A 19286-nucleotide genomic window follows, 5' to 3' on the forward strand; every position below is an offset into this window, starting at 1 on the left:
CGTTTTTATTCTATAAATAATAATAGAAATGAACATATCTAATATTACATATTAACAGTGAGTCCAGTTACATTTTCTCTAGCGTAGTAAATACGAAAGTAACGAGTAGAAGCAAAATGTAAACCATTGAAAGAACAGTTGTATTGTGTTTGAATGTCGACTGCGTTTTGCATGAGAAGTTGATCATAAGAGCGACTTACCGCAGTACGAGTAGATACTTCACGTCGTAAACCGCAATATTGCCTCGAAGTCGCTCGCCCTGGATCTCTCGTAATACACGCGAAGTCAGTAATGCCCGTATTCACAAACAATGCTTGCTTAAGTAAATAAATATCCCTGGACATTTTACACTACGCTTCTAGTCCCAAACTAAGCAAAGCTTATACTATGGGTATTACGACAACGGATATAAACATACTTAAATATATTTTTTTGTAAATACATAATATGTAAATTTATACATACATTATCCTACTAATATTATAAATGCGAAAGTCTGTGTGGATGTCTGGATGTTTGTTACTCTTTCACGCAAAAACTACGGAACGGATTTTGATGAAACTTTGCAGTATTATTGTTTATAACCCAAAATAACATATAGGCTATAATTTATGACGATCTGTGACAAACTAAATTTCACGCGGGTGAAGCCGCGGGCAAAAGCTAGTTATACATAAGTGAAGCAGCAAATCGAAATTTTTCAAATTGTGAATACGTACCTTATTCACAAACATTACTATGAGGTCTGACAGTGCGCGTGGACGCACAGGGTGACACACGAACCAATCACAGAGCTCTATTCAACGCTGTGTGTTCGATTTGCTGCTTCACTTAAGCAAGCGTCGTTTGTGAATACGGGCGTTAGTCTATTATCCAAAGTTACTGGTCCATGATAAAGTTGCAGACAGTTACAATCTAAGAAAGGTTGCTGGTTAGGTACTATTTTTCTACCAGTTGTGAGTAAACCTGTTAAACCAAAAAATACTAAGAGATCAGTCCCTAGTAAGTATCAAGGACATTATTAACGGTTGTTACTGTACATTATTAAGTCGTTATTTTCAAATGTAAACTTTCATGTTAGAATGACTGAACACCTACCTACAGCTGAATGGATCAGCTCTGTCTGTTGTAATTGACAACAATAAAGAATTACGACCATACATTTTACCTTGTTTTCTTTTAATTTATAACAAACCTTTTGAACCATTTTACACTGTGGCTGAAAAAGCTCGCGCGGGGATATCTCGACAACATCTTTATTAAATCCTAGAACAACTTAGTCCTGAAAAATGTATGGCTTTATTTGTTTCTTAGTAAGCAAATAAACGTCGCAAGACTCTAGGCATTAAATTGCACAGACTGTTTGTGGAGCTGATATTTTATTACTTTCAAAATTGTGTCTCTATGTAACTTTATTTTGTTTATGAATATTGAATTCGTTGAAATCTAATAATTATTTGCAAATTGAAATAAATTTCATAATTTTTTGTAGATGTACACACGGCCACACTGTTAACTATCCATTTCCGTTTTTGCTCTCGCTCTAATCAAATGATGATTCTTTGCGATAGAACGAGATGACATGACTGGCAATGGGCAGTTAACACTGTTGCCGATAGTACGTATCTACAAAATAACAGTGATATTTATGTACATAATTGCAAAAGAACGTTTCAATTGATTTCAATTAATTAGGCTGAGTTGCACCACCTTACTTTAATCGCACTACCTAATTAAAACCGGTGTTTTTGTATGGAGTTTGACAGACTTTTTACGTTTCTCATACTTAAAGTAAGATAGTGTTACTCAGCCTTACTAAGCTACTTCATGATAAATACAAAGGATCCATCTTTATCCTTCAAAGCTCGCAATAAAAATAGCATCCGTCATGGATTCAATGGCTCTTATAAATAAAGGTTACGAAATAGCACATTATCCCAGTCCCAAACCATAAATAGATAGCTCTCCAATACCCATAACTGCACTTTCTGATTCATAGCTCCGAATAATAAAACACTCTATAATACTCTATTGGCCAACGGTTCTCAAAGTTTGTAGTGCACCACTTTTGGTCTAATCGGCAAACCCAATGCGGTTTTATTATTGAAGTTACAGTTTATTTTTGGCTTGGTGACGCCGAACAATATTTGAGGGTAGCATTTAAACTTAAGTAATGAAATAGGTAGGTAAGTGCCACAGATCAGAAGCTAACTCCTCCTATGTTCTTCTGATTAATTTCGTTGCGGGTGCATGATAGTTTAACTTTCCCCCGGGACAAACTTGACCTTCATTGGTTGGGTTTTTATGGCGGTCAAGTTGTAGATCCTGGCTACACAGGAGTTGCAGTGGTGGAAACGAGAGGTGGGAATAGTCCCGTAACCCCCAGAGGGTAGCTGCTGTTTTGTTGAGAACCGTTTTCTATCAGTAAAGCCGAACCCATCACGCTAGGAGGCAGTCGTGCAAGACCATCCTTATGGAGACCTCCCTTTGTCTTACACAATATTATTTCTCGTCTAACGGTAGAAAATAATTTATTATTCCTTTTACGATATTGGTTGGTCTCAATAGAAACTTGAGAAAATCTAAACTAATGCAGTTTGGTAGTTTTTAACATTTTTTTACAATTTAACTGAAACAGCAGTGTAAGGCGTAAGTATACAGTGGTAAAAATCAAACCATTGACATTAATGCAAAATTGTCTGAAGCGTGAACACGGCTTTCTAATTTCACCATGACCTAAAGTTCGGCCAAACGGCTCGGTCAAACGGCGTTATGGTTAACATTGAAAATTACTATTTTTCTTTACGCAAATGAATCGTACACCTACCTAGTAACGTAAATGTAAACATGCTTCAATTTAAAACAAGGTAAACCTACATTTATTCATTAAACATCGCCGAAATCCCCGATAAAAACAGACCGAATATTGTTTTATAATAAAAGCAAAAAGCTTTCCCGGGGAAGGTAAATATTTACCTCTTACCACACTGTATAAAATCTCCACGGATATTACGCAAAGATTTAAACAAGTTCGCAAGTGAGCAGAATGTGGGGATTACGCGAGATTGGATCGCCCGCTTATATCTCCCAGTCGGCCAGTCAATAGGCAAGTAAAGCCAACACTAGACGGCCAAGTGGGAAAATTATTTCAGCAGTGAAATTCCGTAACAACAAACTCATTTCCAGCTAGCAATTCGGTTTATCACGCGATAAAGATAGTTTAGTTGATGGACATTTTCCTTCTTTTGTGGCAAATACATGAGTATTTATAAAGAAAATGACTAAGGTAAGGTATTTTTTTTATCAAGAAAGTTCCAACTTTTATAATCTATCTATATAAATAAAAATGATTATTGATGTTCGTTAGTCTGATTAAAACTCGAGAACGGCTGGGCCGATTGAGCCGATTTTGGTTTTAAAATGTTTGTCGTAGTCCAGGGTAGGTCTAAACGGTGAGCAAATACGCGCGCGATATTGTTTTTCTGTGACAGACAAAATTCCACGCGGGCGAAGCCGCGGGCGGAAAGCTAGTAATAAAAAAAAATTACAATCAAACGTGTAGTTAGTGAAAGCACACATTCAGTTTTAGAATCTATATCTGTTTTAACATTGCCAAAAATTTAGGAACTGTGCTGCACACACACAAAAAATTACAATGACCATAGTTTAGGCTTTCTTCTACTTCTACCAAAATAAGACTGGAGCATTTTTTTGTCTTGAACTCAATATCCAGACATATTTAGAGCTATGAAATTGTTAATTTCACAACTTTCGATCCCTAAAAACGAGTTAATACAGGCCACGGGAATTGTTTTATGCGTCTCCTTACGTGGACGGATATCTTTTACGATCTGCTAAGGCGTAGCAGCGGAGCGAAGTGATTTACGGCGAGGCTAGTCAAGCGAACGCGAGGGATGCCACTAGCTCATCAGTTTTCCGTTAGGTGTCTTTATGATATTTATTTGGACATAGTATAAAGCTTTAACCACACCAACGCGTGCAGTTCGCCATCGCCGGCGCGATCAAAGGCCAATGACAGTTTGCGCGACCCATGACATTTCACGCGACCTGTCATTTTCCTATGATCGCGCCGGGCGATCTGCGCGCGTTGGTATGGTTGAAGCAAATGAGACGTGACGTAAAGATAATATAGTCATCATCATCAGATAATTTAATCTCTACTACAGGACGAAACTAATTTACCAGAGGCAAATGGAGAATTTGGCCTACAGTGTCGATATCGATAGTGTACTGGGGAGGTCACATGTATAATTATGTCAACGTGAAATTGTGAACAGTCAGTTTATAATATAACGCGTTAGATTGTAAACTAACAGTGGGTTAGGTTAATGCATTTTTTCCCCGAAAAAAAAAGGTAGGATTGTAATTTAACTACGTCAGATTATAATCTGACGGAATTCACAATTTTACGGTAACATATACAAGTCACGCACACGGAAATACAAAATGTGAATATTGGTGCCCTCAGAAAACCTCATTTTACAAATAGCAAACAAGTACACTTAAGATTGCGGGAAGATAGTTGTTGGAATAAATCTCTCAATTGGAGTCCAATAACATTCGCAGAAACAAATACTGTCGTCTCAGATGTTGATTTTGTGAGGACCGAAGACTAAATCCTCGTCTTGTTTGAGATAAACCTTCATGGATCGTTTAACCAAGAAATAAAAAATGATACTTACGAAGCGATCTAAGATATCTTGGTAACGTCACTAGTGGCACTTATCTAGAGCCTTCCGGGAATTCGATCACGTGTCGCAGAGCGATAGAGACGTCCAACCGATTGTGACTCGATTCGATAAAATCGGAAGTCACGGCTCTAATTAGATCTAGGATTTAGACGGATTTGTTTTCCGAAACACTTCACTACACTTTTGTTTGTGTGACGCATTTTACACATGCTCACTTAAGAAATAAAATTTTAAAACAGCAAGATAACACAAATAATTATGTACCAAAATAAAACCCTAATTACAATACCAATACTTATTACACCGGTACGATTTACGCAAAGTATTAATTATTAAGATACGTATAAAAAGTACTCGTACTTACTTAAGTAACAAACAGGCAAGTTATTTTGACACATCTATTTTCTCAAATAGAAATAGGTAGGTTATGGATACCATTTTCACTCGCAATGCCACACTTTCTTGCTGAGTAACTAACTAGGATAGGTATTAGTCGATTTCTATAAGTAATACTAATTCTATTTTTTGATAAAAATCACCTAATACCTATAATATTACCGTCTATGTATGGGGTGACAATACATACCTACCCACGCAGTCGCTTCGTACTAACACGTGGGCGACAGCACCAAATGATAGGGGAGCAAAGCATTTTTTCTCCCTTACGAAATTATCGCTGTTTTGAGAAATCTCCCGCCATGGAGGTGATATTGACAAGGGGGTCAGGATTGTAGCCGCGGACTTAGTTTTGACAACAACTGGATGGCGCATTTGCACATTTCACATAACTTATTATCTTTCACGTAACTGAGGTAGATAACTGAATACGATATTTTAAGAGTTATTCTCCTTGATAAATAGGTATATTAAAGATGTCACAAAATGCTATGGGATGATTACTTATTTAGTTAACTAATTAGGCATCAGTGCCTGAATGGTTTTAGCTACAATTTTCCACACCTACAAATGGTTTATGTTTTTATGGTATAATTTGCTGCCAGACGCAAAAATCTAGTTGACAAAATTGTGCCTACAAATATATTTTTTTCCGTCATTTTGGTGATGATTAACGATTATGTTTAAGTTCAATGATATTATTTAATGGTGCCTGTAAGTAGACTTTAGAGTCTAGGTACTATTCCAGCAATTTAAATCCGTGTACCGAGCTTATATTACTCGATACATTAGCTTTATTGATCGTTCGACTCGAACGCATTTATTTTGAGATATTCTGCCTAATAATGCTCGGAGGATGAAATTAGGAAGCTCTACCCCACATCTGAAGTATAATGCGAGGCGTGATATAATTATTTTTGTCAGTATTCAGTATACTAAAACATAATTAACTAGATTCATCACTAGATTATGGGCTCGAAATAACGTAATATTTTTTAAATTTTAATTGACTTAAAAATCATCATACTCGTACTCGATGATTTTTATGGAAATAAAGTTATTTCTATACAAAATCTATTAGTATGGGAGGATCGTGGTTTTGTTTTTATGTCGATTGTTTGGTAGAGTTAAATGTCGACGATTTTGACTCTACACTCAAGAGTAGGTATGTAGATTGAAATCGGTCTTAACAATTCGATTCGTATCGAAACACAGGATTGACTCTATGTCTATGTATTAGACCGTAGAGTTTGGAAAGTCATATCAGAACTAAGGGCCTGAGACATACATGTCTAGTTCTGATCTGAGATATGAAATACAGATGGAACTCTTTCTTCTTTCTTTCTTTCAAATATAGGTAGTCGACTGTACTTTAAATAAAATTACAGTGTTACCTTCGCTTTAGGAAACGTTAATTTTGGGGTAGCTAAAGCAAAATAATTATAAACGGAAACGTTGAAGTTTCTAATTTGATTCTGGGAGGTGGTGTTTTACATTTTAAGATGTTAACCGTTAAGACAGTACAGTCGACAGCATATCAGAGTACAGAATTTTGTCGCAAAATAGCACCTATTTGAAGTACATAAGATTCCATAGTGTTTTTATAAGTACCTGCATAGTACCTGGTATAGGGCTGTTTACGAAAATTAGTTGTGCACGTGCTAAGTTTTATGTAGGTATGAATTATGTCTGACACCAGTGGCTCTGCCGTTGTCTGTAATACTGTGATAATACCCTCCAGAATTAATATAACTTTTATTTTACACAGGAAATTAAAACAATTTGTTACAGCAGCAGCTACAAACTGCTGAATCCATGAGATTTAAGTTCTTAATGAATTCGAGAGAGTGGACCTAATTCTAGTTCAGGAAAAGGCTTTAGTTACCTCTGTTGAACACTACAACTACTACTCACTTTAGGTATTTGCTAACAAATATTTTCTATTCGTTAGTTTTCAATTAACTAGGGTTTAAAGCAGTTAACTACACAAGTACTTACTGGTACATACTTACTTTACATAATTCTGTCCTGGCATCACATATATTCTGGAATTGGTTACTATTATGCTGAGGTAGGAACGAATATTAAAAGTCAAAATTTATCGTACCTAACTATTAAAGGTAAATAAAAGACCACAATGAAAATAGGAACTCATTTATTTACATACAAAATATTTACATCCAAAAGTTGTAAGGCTCTTGTACCTACATACAAACATTGAAATGGCAACTTGAGCAAATTTACTTAAGTAATATTATGCTTACTTACTTATTATGCTATGGAATATTGAGTTTGATATTTCTACATAATAATTATTAATACGTCTATCTAGCTCACTCAGAAATGTTCGTAATCTCGATGTTTTCAAGTTTTAAACGTTAAAATGATTCTCTTTGGGTCAAAATATTTTGGACTTTAATATCTACACAATTAATAAAGAATGAGACATAATATCGAATAGCAAAGTTGAATTTTAAGAGATATTAACTTATATTGGCAGTCATCCAAAAGTACCTAGTCATTTTATAAACCTTGTTTTGTTCAAGTAAATAAAATTGGACACTATGAGGGCCACACGAACACCTTCGGAATACTAATGGACGGTCGACCACAGTAGAATTCCGCAATCTTGCAAACAAATAAAGCTGACTACAATTGACATAGAATTATCTAGATCCCTAGTGATATGAAACCCAGCTTTGATTGCAAAGCAGAATAGTTCGAAATCCCTGAGACAGTTCAATTTTTGTTACATGTTGTGTACAAGATTGCTAAAGTCTATTGTGCCAACCGCCTTCGTAATTTTTATTTAATTATGTTATAAAATCTTGCAAATTGTTCCAATGTTATTTTAAAAGTATTACTATGATTAGAGACCTTCTCGAAATCAACGAGGAATTTATTATTTATAGCTCCTGGCCCTCGGAATGACTATTAAACTATATTTAACTTACACTAAATTAGAAATTACGGAATGTCACGAAGTAAAAAAAAATATAAAAATAAGTATCAAATTAAAATTAAGAGCAAAAATAAGAATGTACTTGAATTTTGCGTTCAACGAAAGAAGTTTAAATAGAAAGTTATTAAAGTTTAGCGATTTAAGGAATTCACAGATGCTCAGCTCTTTGGACTAACGAACAATTTAAAACTACGCTAAAAATAATCATCACTACCCGAAAAATATTTTGTACGAATCCAATTAATTTCCAGAGTACATTCTCAACAGTCAATCTTTTACTTACTATACAAATAATGTAATAAAAAATTGTGACAATCGAATTATAATATCACATATACGAGCCCTGCATTGTTAACAAAACTCAACCTACTCTAATCACTAACATCTACTTGGTCGGTCAATGCATAAAATTCTGGATGGAATGTTGCTATAATCCAGTTGCTATAAATTCAAATCGTCATCGTCAGAGTCGCTACAGCTGGAGTCGTCTAAAGCCTTCTTTATTTCATCTTCTATTTCGAGGGCTGTCGTATCTTTTTCAGAAACAGCCAGCTTGTTGTACGCTATGTCGATGTTAGAGTTGTAGTTACCGCCACAGCAGAGGAAACGAAACTGTTTGAGAAGATAGGCAAGCAAAAAGTACAATGTTATGAAAGAGACCGCGAACAAGATGACAGATAGAGCGACGTTGAGTCTGTAGTGCCAGTTGGCGTTTTCTATTTGTGGCACAAGTGTGTTAGGGTAGCAGAATAACTTTTGCTGGGTGTCCGTTAGGTTGACAAGCTGCGCGTCACCCGGGCACGACAGACATTGGCTGTCGTTGGGGCCCGAGCAGGCGGCGCAAGTGTAATGACAGGGGAGACAAATGCGCGGCACTTTCGGAGAATTAGGCTCCATGTCTAAAGCTTCTAATGCCGTCGGCTGTGTGTTGTCTGGACCCTGCCGTTTCGCTTTAGCCTTAGCGCCGGCCTCAGGGTCGGTAAAGTTATGTCTTCTGGAACTCCGTTCGGTTAGGACCTCGCTGGCGTAAGTGTCGCTTGGACATCGTTCGTAGCATCGACCGTCGTACAAGTGCAAACCCTTGGCGCATTCTAGTGAAAGAAAGAGAACAAAGACATTTAATTACATAGGTATAAGAGAGACAGTCTGCCACCACCCAGTTTACCAGCGTCCATGCAGTTGCGATCTCTTGCCAGCGACCAATGATGCGAATGCGACGCACGAAGATACACGGAGTCAGTTCGCAGTTCAGAGGAGTGATCGGAAAGTAATGAGGAGAGGGACAGGAGCACAGAATCTTGTCACTGATCTCAAATAATTTTGTTCTCGATGAATATCAATCAACCAATAAATAAATAAACACGCTAATCTACTTTAGTGAGATTTCACATGCACAAAGGGAGGACGTGCACAAAATTAAATGAAATCAGATAATAAACATATACCAAGAATGTGTTCGAGTAAAATGCATTGAGATACAAATTTAGACAGTTAACTGAGACAAGTGTGAGTAAAAAGTGAGTTTAGTGTGAGATAAGCGTAAGTGGCGATATGTTATTCAAGTCAAGCACGTATCAAGCCAAGCGAACATGCAAAAACAAAACAATGATAAATACATCATGTAAGAACTTAACAAACAAAACCGAAATAGTCGTAAGTATAATAATACAAAACGCTGTGTGACTAACTGCTATTTGACATCAGAGACAAGACTCAAAATTTACACAGTTCCAAATGAAAATCTGTAAGCATTTTGTAATAAAAGATTGTTTTTATTATTTTCGTCACATTAGATTCAATATATACAAATTATGCATCAACATTTACATTATTAAATACAATTCATTGGATTGCTACTTAACGCCGATTGGTGATCAATTTTACATTTATACAACAAAATTGTTATAAAAATGAGCGTTTTTGATGATCTCTTAAGCCGGGTCTAGACTCGTATAACGTGTAATGAAACATAATGAAATGTTACACAAAAATGTGGACGGTACCCAAAGCAGAGTCCAGAAATATGCAACATGTAATGTTATGTATCGAGGATTGTCCACACGCAAAATTCGCTCTATGTTAAACGATACATTACATTACACGTCACACACGTTTGGACTAAGTTCTGCATGAATCGGGAATATTGTCCGAGTTGTTCCTTCCATTTTAGCCTTTGATCTGGCGCTAATAAAAGATAGTGCCAGCGCTGGCCCAAGTACATTAGAGAGTTCGTAGTGCCGTCCCGCACTCGCAGTTTTCGCGTTTAACGTTACACGATACATTGCACGTTACAAAAGTATGCACTCAGCTTTACATCGAGCAATAGTTAAATACATTACATTAAAATCACACGAGAGGGACCTAAAATATGTTGGGACGATGCCTAATGATCAGTTTCCTACATTATTACAAGTTGTTTGGCGATTACTATTTCTGATTACATTTTAACTACCAGTCGATGAGAAATCATGATCGTTCAGTCATTTTCAATTTACAGGTTCATGAGCAATTTGTACAAGTCTCCAAATTTATCGATATCATAGCTACTTATTATATACAGTTATCAATTAAGTTGACTTACGCTAGATGATTGGCAATCCTTGCTATGATCACAACCACAATATGCATTTTAATATCTACACGTTACATCAAACACATGAACTACATTATTTTATGTTTCATCACTTCGATATGGTTTCTGTGACAGTCAACATTTTAAAAGGAGAATGAGAAATAAATGTTATCCGCATTTTTCGTAAAAAAAAAATAATTGATTTGAACAAGTAAATATAAAAGATACCATTCATTTTCGGAAAAAAAACTTTATTTAAGGTTGTCAATTTCTCTGAGCACTAGTGACAATAAAGTTTGATAGACAGAAAACAGGATAATGTTTTACTTGTTATTTAAGTACCTTCTTGTTAAATCGTAAACAATCTTTTATTACATTTTTTAATAAGTAGAGTTCTGCAAACGATTCCTAACTAAAATAACACGAATCTGTATGACTGTCACAAATACCACCGTAAGATGAAAAAACTGTTGTAGATTAAGAATAATAATTTAACATGCGAACATGGAACTTATTGTAACAGATATGTATTATGTAATTATAACATTTAATGCTACGCTATGGCGACTCTTCATACATACGATTATATTCCCATTCTAACAACTAAGTCGTCATAGGAACTTTTACGTCATGAAATTAATCGCCAAAGTCGTATCTAATAAAAATGAAAACATTGATCTATCTAAATATTAATAAAAACCATTTATAAATAAACTTATAAAACAATTGAATCATGTAAATGCTCTAACATTTGGTATTTATTTATGAAGGAAATAATGGTGACAATGTGTATTCAGTTAACAGCTGCAATAAATATTGTAAGTATACCTAAGTAGTTTATCATAACGTGTGTAAAATTGATAAATAAAATGTAACTGCAAAATAGCTGCTTTCAAAAAGACCTATGTATTCAATATGTATAAAAACTCATCAAAATATTTATTAGTTTGATTTAAGTATTTAGCAAAATGACTAGTAACTCGATTGTGAAAATAAAAAGATAAGTGTCTCCACAAACGAAATGATTTTCATATTTTTGTAAAAAAAAAGATTTCTTCTAATAATTTAAGAATGATAAAATTATATTACTAAAGAAATTTAATAAGCATGATAGGTCTTTTTGAACAAACAATTGATTATTTAGTTACAAAATAATTAATTATTAAGTACCGTAAATAAGTTTCAGATGAAAAATTTAATTACGTACAAGAAACACATTGTCTATTTTGTTTATGTACACAACACTAAGCATGCCCACACACTCATCATTACGTATTAGTGCGCGTTCATGCAAAAGCGTATTTTGGAGCGTAAAATAATGCGTAGGCGACATAATAGACCGTCGACATTCAGACTCCAATTTTGTTTGTTGCAAAATCACACTTATTACAATTATAAGACGACACAGTATTTGCTTGTTCAGTTCTGTTGTGCTGTCGTTTTTACCAGAGGCAGTTCACTCAGTTCTACGCGTTACTTAGTAATCCGCTCTATTCTCCGCTTGTGCATGAACACAGCCTTAAGATGCAATTACTCGACGATCAAAATGGACGTTTGAAATCGTAAATTTATCAATATTTTATGTAATTGCACTTTTTATTTGCTCCTCGACACTGCTCATTAATATTTTTCAAATTAATGAATTCAATTTAGTGTTTTATTTTGTGTGTGCGATTTTAACCTAAACAAGCTGCTGGTAGCTGCAATGTTATATTAAACTTTTATGTTAACTTTAATTTTCTGACATTTTTTTATCCCATTAAGTAAGTAATAGGGTCAGAAATATATTTTCGTCTAATGGTTTATTAAAACTATGAATAATTCTGCCCACGGCTCGGTTATTTCACACAAAAAGGTTTTACCAAATAATAGAGAAGAGAAATAAATATTCTCTCAAAATACCCCAGTAATTTTTCTTCATATTTGTCCAATCTAAAAATAAGAGGGGCCGAAATTAAGCCGAGGTCTTACGGCAAAGGGAGCTTTGAGCCGAGGGTCGGGTAAGTTCGTGCCGAGTGCACTTTACCCGTGAAACAGGGAAAATAAAATTAGTTTTGTTACTTTATTGACGATATTCGACACGCGTACGTACTTGTTTTCCATTAACAACTTTAAAATTTGGGTCAGCAAAACCTTTTATGTGAACGCAACAATACTCATATTAAGTACACCGAATATAACAACAGCAGTTTATTTAAAACCTAATAGTTCAATTCATTATTCAGCGGAAATATTGTATGAATTAGAATTTTCCCGCGATAGTTTCATATTTCTAAAATCGCACACATTATTATAAAAAAAAACACAAAGCGTCGATTCCTTGTTTTCTAACTTAAGTACGCAGTTAGATTGAGTTGCCATCAGATTAATTAATATCCTAACTAATAATACAAACACCGTTGTGATGGGACAGCAGCTAATAAAATAGACATGATATAAAATAAAAAATAGTATATCGTTAACAGCTTGTACTTATTTTTAACTTGGTAAATTTTAACTAAAATCACACGCCGCTTCGTCGCGGCAAATAGTTAAGCGGCAACACTATTTATTATCACTATCAGTACAGATATTTACATTTTTATTATAAAAAAGATGTAAGTATGGCAGAAAAAGCCAGCCTACAAGTATTATTGCACTGAGTATTATGCACGAATTGTGTTGGCAGTGGTATTAGTCGCTCAGTCGATCTTTTGAGCATTATTTTTGTCGCATTTGCCTCTTCAAGATTAATCTGCATCTCATTTATCGATAGCACTTCGACTAATCGCTGAATAGTTGCTTAATAATCTACTTCAGGAGCGGAAAGGTTTAACGAGCTCATTTCTGGTTCTAAAAGAACCTATAATATAATTTATGCACAGAATTCCAGTAATAATGACCCACTTTTACTTTACAGTAATTTTAGTGCCCAATGACAGTAAACTACACCTAATTTGAGGAAAGAAAACTAGGAAGTAAATGTTTTTCCTTCTTTATCCGGAGCTGCTAACAGCATAAGAAGTACTAATCACTTTCCAAGATATTGGGTTCGCAGTTCGGGAAGTCTGCAAGTGCGATGTAGGGCTTCTATTGGACCCATATTCGGTCCGATCAGCCGCAGTACGGGAAATGGGACCTTAAGGGCGGGTCGGATTTATTAAGAGGGTCTTGTCCCATAATGATTGAGGCCATATGGCAACGCGAGGGATGATACGTGCAAAAATGCTGACTCAGTGTGATTACAATATCTCCTTTCATCGACGTTCATGGCGGAACTTTTCTATGTAGAAAAAGCTATTGTGTCAAAATACTCGTAACCCAGTTTTGGTTGAGGAATAAATAGATATTTGTAGTGAGCTGTTTAGTTTACCATACTGTTTTCGTTGTAGGTAAAATGTAGTTCGCAAGCCGCTGTTTTGCAAGCAGTAACTAAAAGTTAAGTAAAACACAAAACAATGAATATAGATTTCAGAAACAAATTATTTCTGGAAGCTAATTAGGTTAGTTCATCAATTTTACTCCTTTGAGCGTCCAACCTACTTTCCTGAAGCCTCAGAGGAGAGTTAATTATTGTGATCAGGAAATAAACAGGAAAAACATCCCCTTTCGGCACTTAATGTAGGTCAGTGGGAAATATCCGTATTGTTTGATCGGCCTTGCGCAAATCAAACAGTTAATGTTACAGCTTCTCTAATTGTGCGATAAATAAAGCTTTATGTTATTTACAAAGAACGTATTTCTGCTTAACAGGATCAATAAATCGAGCCTACGGTTGCTACAATTGAGTTGATAGCGCTAAATTAAAATATAAATTGCAGAAACATATAAAACGGTTCGATAATGCCTAACGCATTCGTTTAAGTTTCATATTCAATGAACACATGTAAAATTTGTCTGACAGTTACAGTTTTTCTGCTAGACTTTGGCTGTTATAGTGTTGCCGCTTGCTATATCTACGGGAGTACTAGGCCGGTAAGCAGGGTGCCCTCGGCGGTCTCGAGCTGGTCGCATCTGGAGCGCTTACTTCTAAACTTAAGCTAGCAGTTAGTGCACAGTCGCTTCTTAACCTATGGGGTCGTTTGGGGGCTGTTTGGCCCCAGGGGAGGGGCAGGGAGAGGATTAGGAGGATGAGGCACAAACCTAGGCAGTGGTGCGGCGCAGCAAGCGCGTGCGTCGCGCAGCCGTTGCCTGCGTACTGTTGGCCCGTCACGCCAATGTTGGCCGCTGATGACGCGGAGTTCTCCTCGCGGATCTATAACGGATTATGGTTTTTAACGGGGACGGTATAAAGTTTAATTTATATGGGTAGGTACCTATCTGACGAGTAGGGTCTGTAGATATTTACATACATTCTAAGTACAAGGGTTTGACTTGAAGCAACAGTTAAACGAAAATAATTGCCTTGATGATGGTATTATATTCTTTTTAAATTCAAATAAATATAATATTTCTTAGGTGAATATTGTATTCAACATTTAAGTAATTTCTGAAAGCTGTGAAACTAGGTATTTGATTCAGATTGTAAAATGTTATTAGATTAATTTAAAGTTAATCTAATTATTAATTAATTAGGTACAACAGACTGTAAAGATACCTACTAATGAAAAGGCTTAGTAGTTTTAAAGTAACGGCAATTAGGTAGGTACCTACTTCTAATCAAAATGAACAAAGTTAAGTAAGAGAAAAAATACATAAGTAAATTTATTATCAAATTACGTACTTAATAAGATTATAAAACATATTCTTAGAACTAATCAAGTGCTCAGCTAAGATTAGTTCAACAATTTTAGCTACTTGGAATATCAAAGACAGTTCAATTTTCGTACCACATTTATTATCTTCTTTTCGCGTTGAAGGTCAGCAAAATTGAAATATCTGATTGAGTGAAAACAAAAACATTATTTTGGGGAAATTCTAATTTTGTTTCAAGGCGGCATAATGATAGGATATTAAAAAGTAAAATAGCCTGAAATGATGAAAAAAGTTTGCTTATCTTTGATTGATGGTAGCCTGACGAGGGTCTCAGTTCGTGTGAATTGTCGAGTGATATGTATCGTACCAGGATGAGCTATCCACAACGGAGAAGTGTCACAGCTGGTAATCCCTGATATTATTCATCTGTGACCTACTATGTTCTCTGTTCGGGCAATTCGACAAGATTAGATTTGGTCACCCAGTTCATAAATTGTTCCGCATTTAAATTCATAGCTTTTGTTTAGTTCATGCGAAATAAAGAGAGATCATTTATTCTGAACAGTCAACCCCATTCGGTTTTATTAATGAATGCCCTTTGAAGAGGACGTTATACAAATTAATATATAATGTAAATAGTAATAAAAGAACTACAACAACTATTAAAAACTGGTAAATGCTATAAGCCAATATCATTAATCTTGTACATGTGTGGTTTCGCATTTTCCAACAAAAAAATAATCTAAAATACATATTGTTTTTCGATAAAATGGCTTCACCGTATAAGTAGGACCCCTTTCAAGTATTCAATAACGTGGCTTGTACCCAAGGGGGAGGGTTGACATGCTGTTTGTTTTTTTACCAAATAAAAGTGAAAAAGGCTGGGGAGCGTCGGAAATTTTGAATCCATTATTTTAAAGGTCCCTAAGGTGGTTTGAAGATATATTGTCCAGTTGTGGAATATTTTACTATCTTTTTATTTACATCCTTAAACGATAATTTAAATGCAATCGCAAAAAAATAATTTTACTATACTGACTTTGCACTACTTATATGATATGATAATTTTGGCCCAGTTTTTAGTTGGACTAATTCCAAGTAAGTTCAACATTGGTTTTCCCCGAACATTCCAAGAGCCATTGTCTTATTATTGAAGTTTCACTCACCGAATGGGAGTCATGCCAGACAAGTGCCAAGTCATCTTCGATGGCGTTCTGGCGGACTTCCTCGATGGACTCCCGGTCGCTGGGGCCCGTCCACGAGGTGGCCCCTCCGGCCCCCCCGGCCCCCGGCTGGCCCCCAAGCAAGTTCGTCTCTGGCGACGCATCAAACTCCTGTGGGGGCGTCTCTGTGCCGTAGAATATTAGCTCCCACTGCGAAAGCGGACCCGCTGCGAGAAAAAAAACACCTTTTATTGATCGGCCTTAAACAGAACGCTCTAACATTTCAGCGCCGAAAACGGCCAACTAACTCGAGCAAAAATATTAATTGGCAATTTTCTGCATAGCGTGGTCCAATTTAAATGGAAACGCAAATAAAATTAAAAGCGTATTTTTCATGGAAAATTCAATAATGCAATAGCATAATTGCTTCGATTGAACCACTTCTGATTTATTGAATCAACTTTACAAAAGAAAGCTAAGGTGTTCATTTAAAATTTAATACACAGTGTAGTTTAAGGTTTACTCTATGAAGCCAATTAAAGAACTTTACAACTAACAGAACACGCAACAACATAATTTGTTACAAAGAGAGCTTTAACGAAGCACAAATAAAAATGCAAACGTAATCAAAGTGCCTACGAAAGTTAATTGCAACTGAAAACGAAAATCAATTGAAACGGAACACTTCTATTAAATGTAGTTCGCTAAAAACACAAACACGACATGCAAAGAGCGGCGTCCGGAACAAAGGTAATTGACGTGCGGGCTCAAACTAGCGGCCAAATAAACGACGACTACCAATCAGAGGTCTTTACTTCGGAAAACTATTTCGATGTATTCGACTCTCTCGTCTCTTTCACCCAAACTGAGATGCTGGAGTGTCTGAGCGGGATGGCGTCGATATATCGTAACGTTTTGCGGAGTAGACCTCCAAAACATGCATTCCGAAGTACCGTTGGCTTGGAGTGGTGCGGGGTATATACGCTGGATTTTCGGGTACTGATCGAAGAGGCTAGACATCTTGCGGCCCCGGGCGTCGGCCAACGGGTCTGACATGTCCCCCCGGAGGTTCAAACTCAGATCAGGAGCCGCCGTAGTCGTTGTAGTTTTGGTCGTGCTTTCAATCGGGGAGCGCGTGGCCGGCCGACTCTGCTTCGACTTTTGGGCGTTTCTGTTTGGATTTTTCGAGTTTTTGTTTTTCTTTCTCTTTACTAAGCCGACCGTGTAGGTGGGGACGATGGAGACGGCCTTCCCCCGGTTGTTTTTGCGGCCCGACTGCACCACCACGGGCCGCGTCGCGTTGCTCCGGTTCCGGCTCGTAATCGGATTCCGGAACGGTATTGGATCGTTTTTAGCAGCCGGCGTGCTAGTTCCGTATAACGTTAAAGACCAGTCTTGCAATGTCGCTCGACCTATGATATTGAAATAATTGTCTTACACTTTGCTCCTACTTTTTTCATCTTACATTTATGAAATTCCAATGAGTAGGTAATGTCTATTATTATTAATTTAAATTCATAATCATAATCTAATTAGGTTTATTCAAAGGAACCTAAATAAAATATTTGAAATTAGGTGACTAGAGTATTCATTAACTCAGAAATGTAATATAAATTAATTAAAATCTTTAATTAATAGACAAGAGTAATTTCGGCAGTCTTGAGATTTATTTGTATAGTAACTACTATTTAAAACTCGTCCTTGAAAGCAGTACAAGTTTTGAAAAGTATAGTATTATTAATATTATATTACAGCTAATTGATTTCAACAAGTTTGTTAGTAACATTTTAGGGTCACTCGACATAAATAAGATACCACTCACCAATATAACGACCTTCATTGGAGACTTCCAGTTGCCACACTCCTAAAGGCGACTCTCCCCACATATGCACCGACATGAATGGCCAAGAGTTGAACCCGGAGTGGGAAGAATCGTGAGCCCTGGGGGAAATTATTTACATTCATACAAATAGGGTTGTTGACATCACCAATTACAAGTATGTAATATATTTTCCATTATGCTTTTAAAAAGCACTTTTACACGTCTCAATACAAAAGAGCTTAAACGCGCTTCACCTAGACATTTTTGTCAACTTAATTACAAGGACAAAGTCACAGGCATAAGCTAGTTTATAAAATTATTTGATCACCATCACACGAAGCCACGCTATGTCATGCTTAGAAATTATACTAAACATTCAAGTAAGTATACCATGTTTTTAATTTAAATCTTGAAAAAATCGAACTGCCTAAGACGGGAATCGAACCCATGTCTTTTCGCTTGCTAAATCATTACCAGCAAATGTTTACCTACACTGTAAGTAAAAAATACTAAAATAAAATGTTTCCAAAAGGATCGTACCCAGCGATACCACCACCTAATTAAGTTGATTAATATCGATTTAGCTTTTCACCACGTCCACTCAGACTAATATAACTTTAAAATGTTTGTACAGTAAACTAGCGGGGTACATTTGTGTTTTAGGTCAACTGCTGGCATGATCTACGCGGGACCTAATTGAAATATGCGGGTTGGGGCAAAGTTTGCTTGGCCCAAAGTACTTTAGTTTTGCACACAACCGCGGTTAAATCATGAAGCATATTTGCGGGTCGAAGTAACGTCAAAATTAAGCCATATGAGCCTGATGCGTAATGGGTAGGATGAAATCTATGATTTAGTTTTGGTTTAGGTGAAGTAGGAACAAGTTATGAATAGTCAGATATGTCAGGCCGTTTGTCACCTACAAAATACGTATATTTATCACTTGTAAACTGTACTTGAACGGTTTTTTGGCGGACTAAAATAG

At 36.1% G+C, this 19286-nt stretch overlaps 1 protein-coding gene across 1 annotated transcript in view; it reads right to left on the reverse strand.

The window, feature by feature from the left end:
- Window positions 1-7246: 7246 nt before the first annotated feature.
- Window positions 7247-19286, reverse strand: part of Fur1 (Furin-like protease 1) — a gene marked incomplete at its 5' end in the record, with an annotated part of 42790 nt that continues 30750 nt past the window's right edge. Inside the window, 5 exons of the mRNA XM_028317377.1 lie at window positions 7247-9161; window positions 14765-14876; window positions 16483-16706; window positions 17433-17891; window positions 18302-18420. Of these exons, the coding sequence (XP_028173178.1) occupies window positions 8512-9161; window positions 14765-14876; window positions 16483-16706; window positions 17433-17891; window positions 18302-18420 (1564 nt within the window). The remainder of the gene's footprint in view (window positions 9162-14764; window positions 14877-16482; window positions 16707-17432; window positions 17892-18301; window positions 18421-19286) is intronic.

This window comes from Ostrinia furnacalis, unplaced genomic scaffold, assembly GCF_004193835.3.
Source record: "Ostrinia furnacalis isolate ACB-3 unplaced genomic scaffold, ASM419383v2 OfSCF6199, whole genome shotgun sequence".
In the NCBI taxonomy this organism is placed as follows: domain Eukaryota; kingdom Metazoa; phylum Arthropoda; class Insecta; order Lepidoptera; family Crambidae; genus Ostrinia; species Ostrinia furnacalis.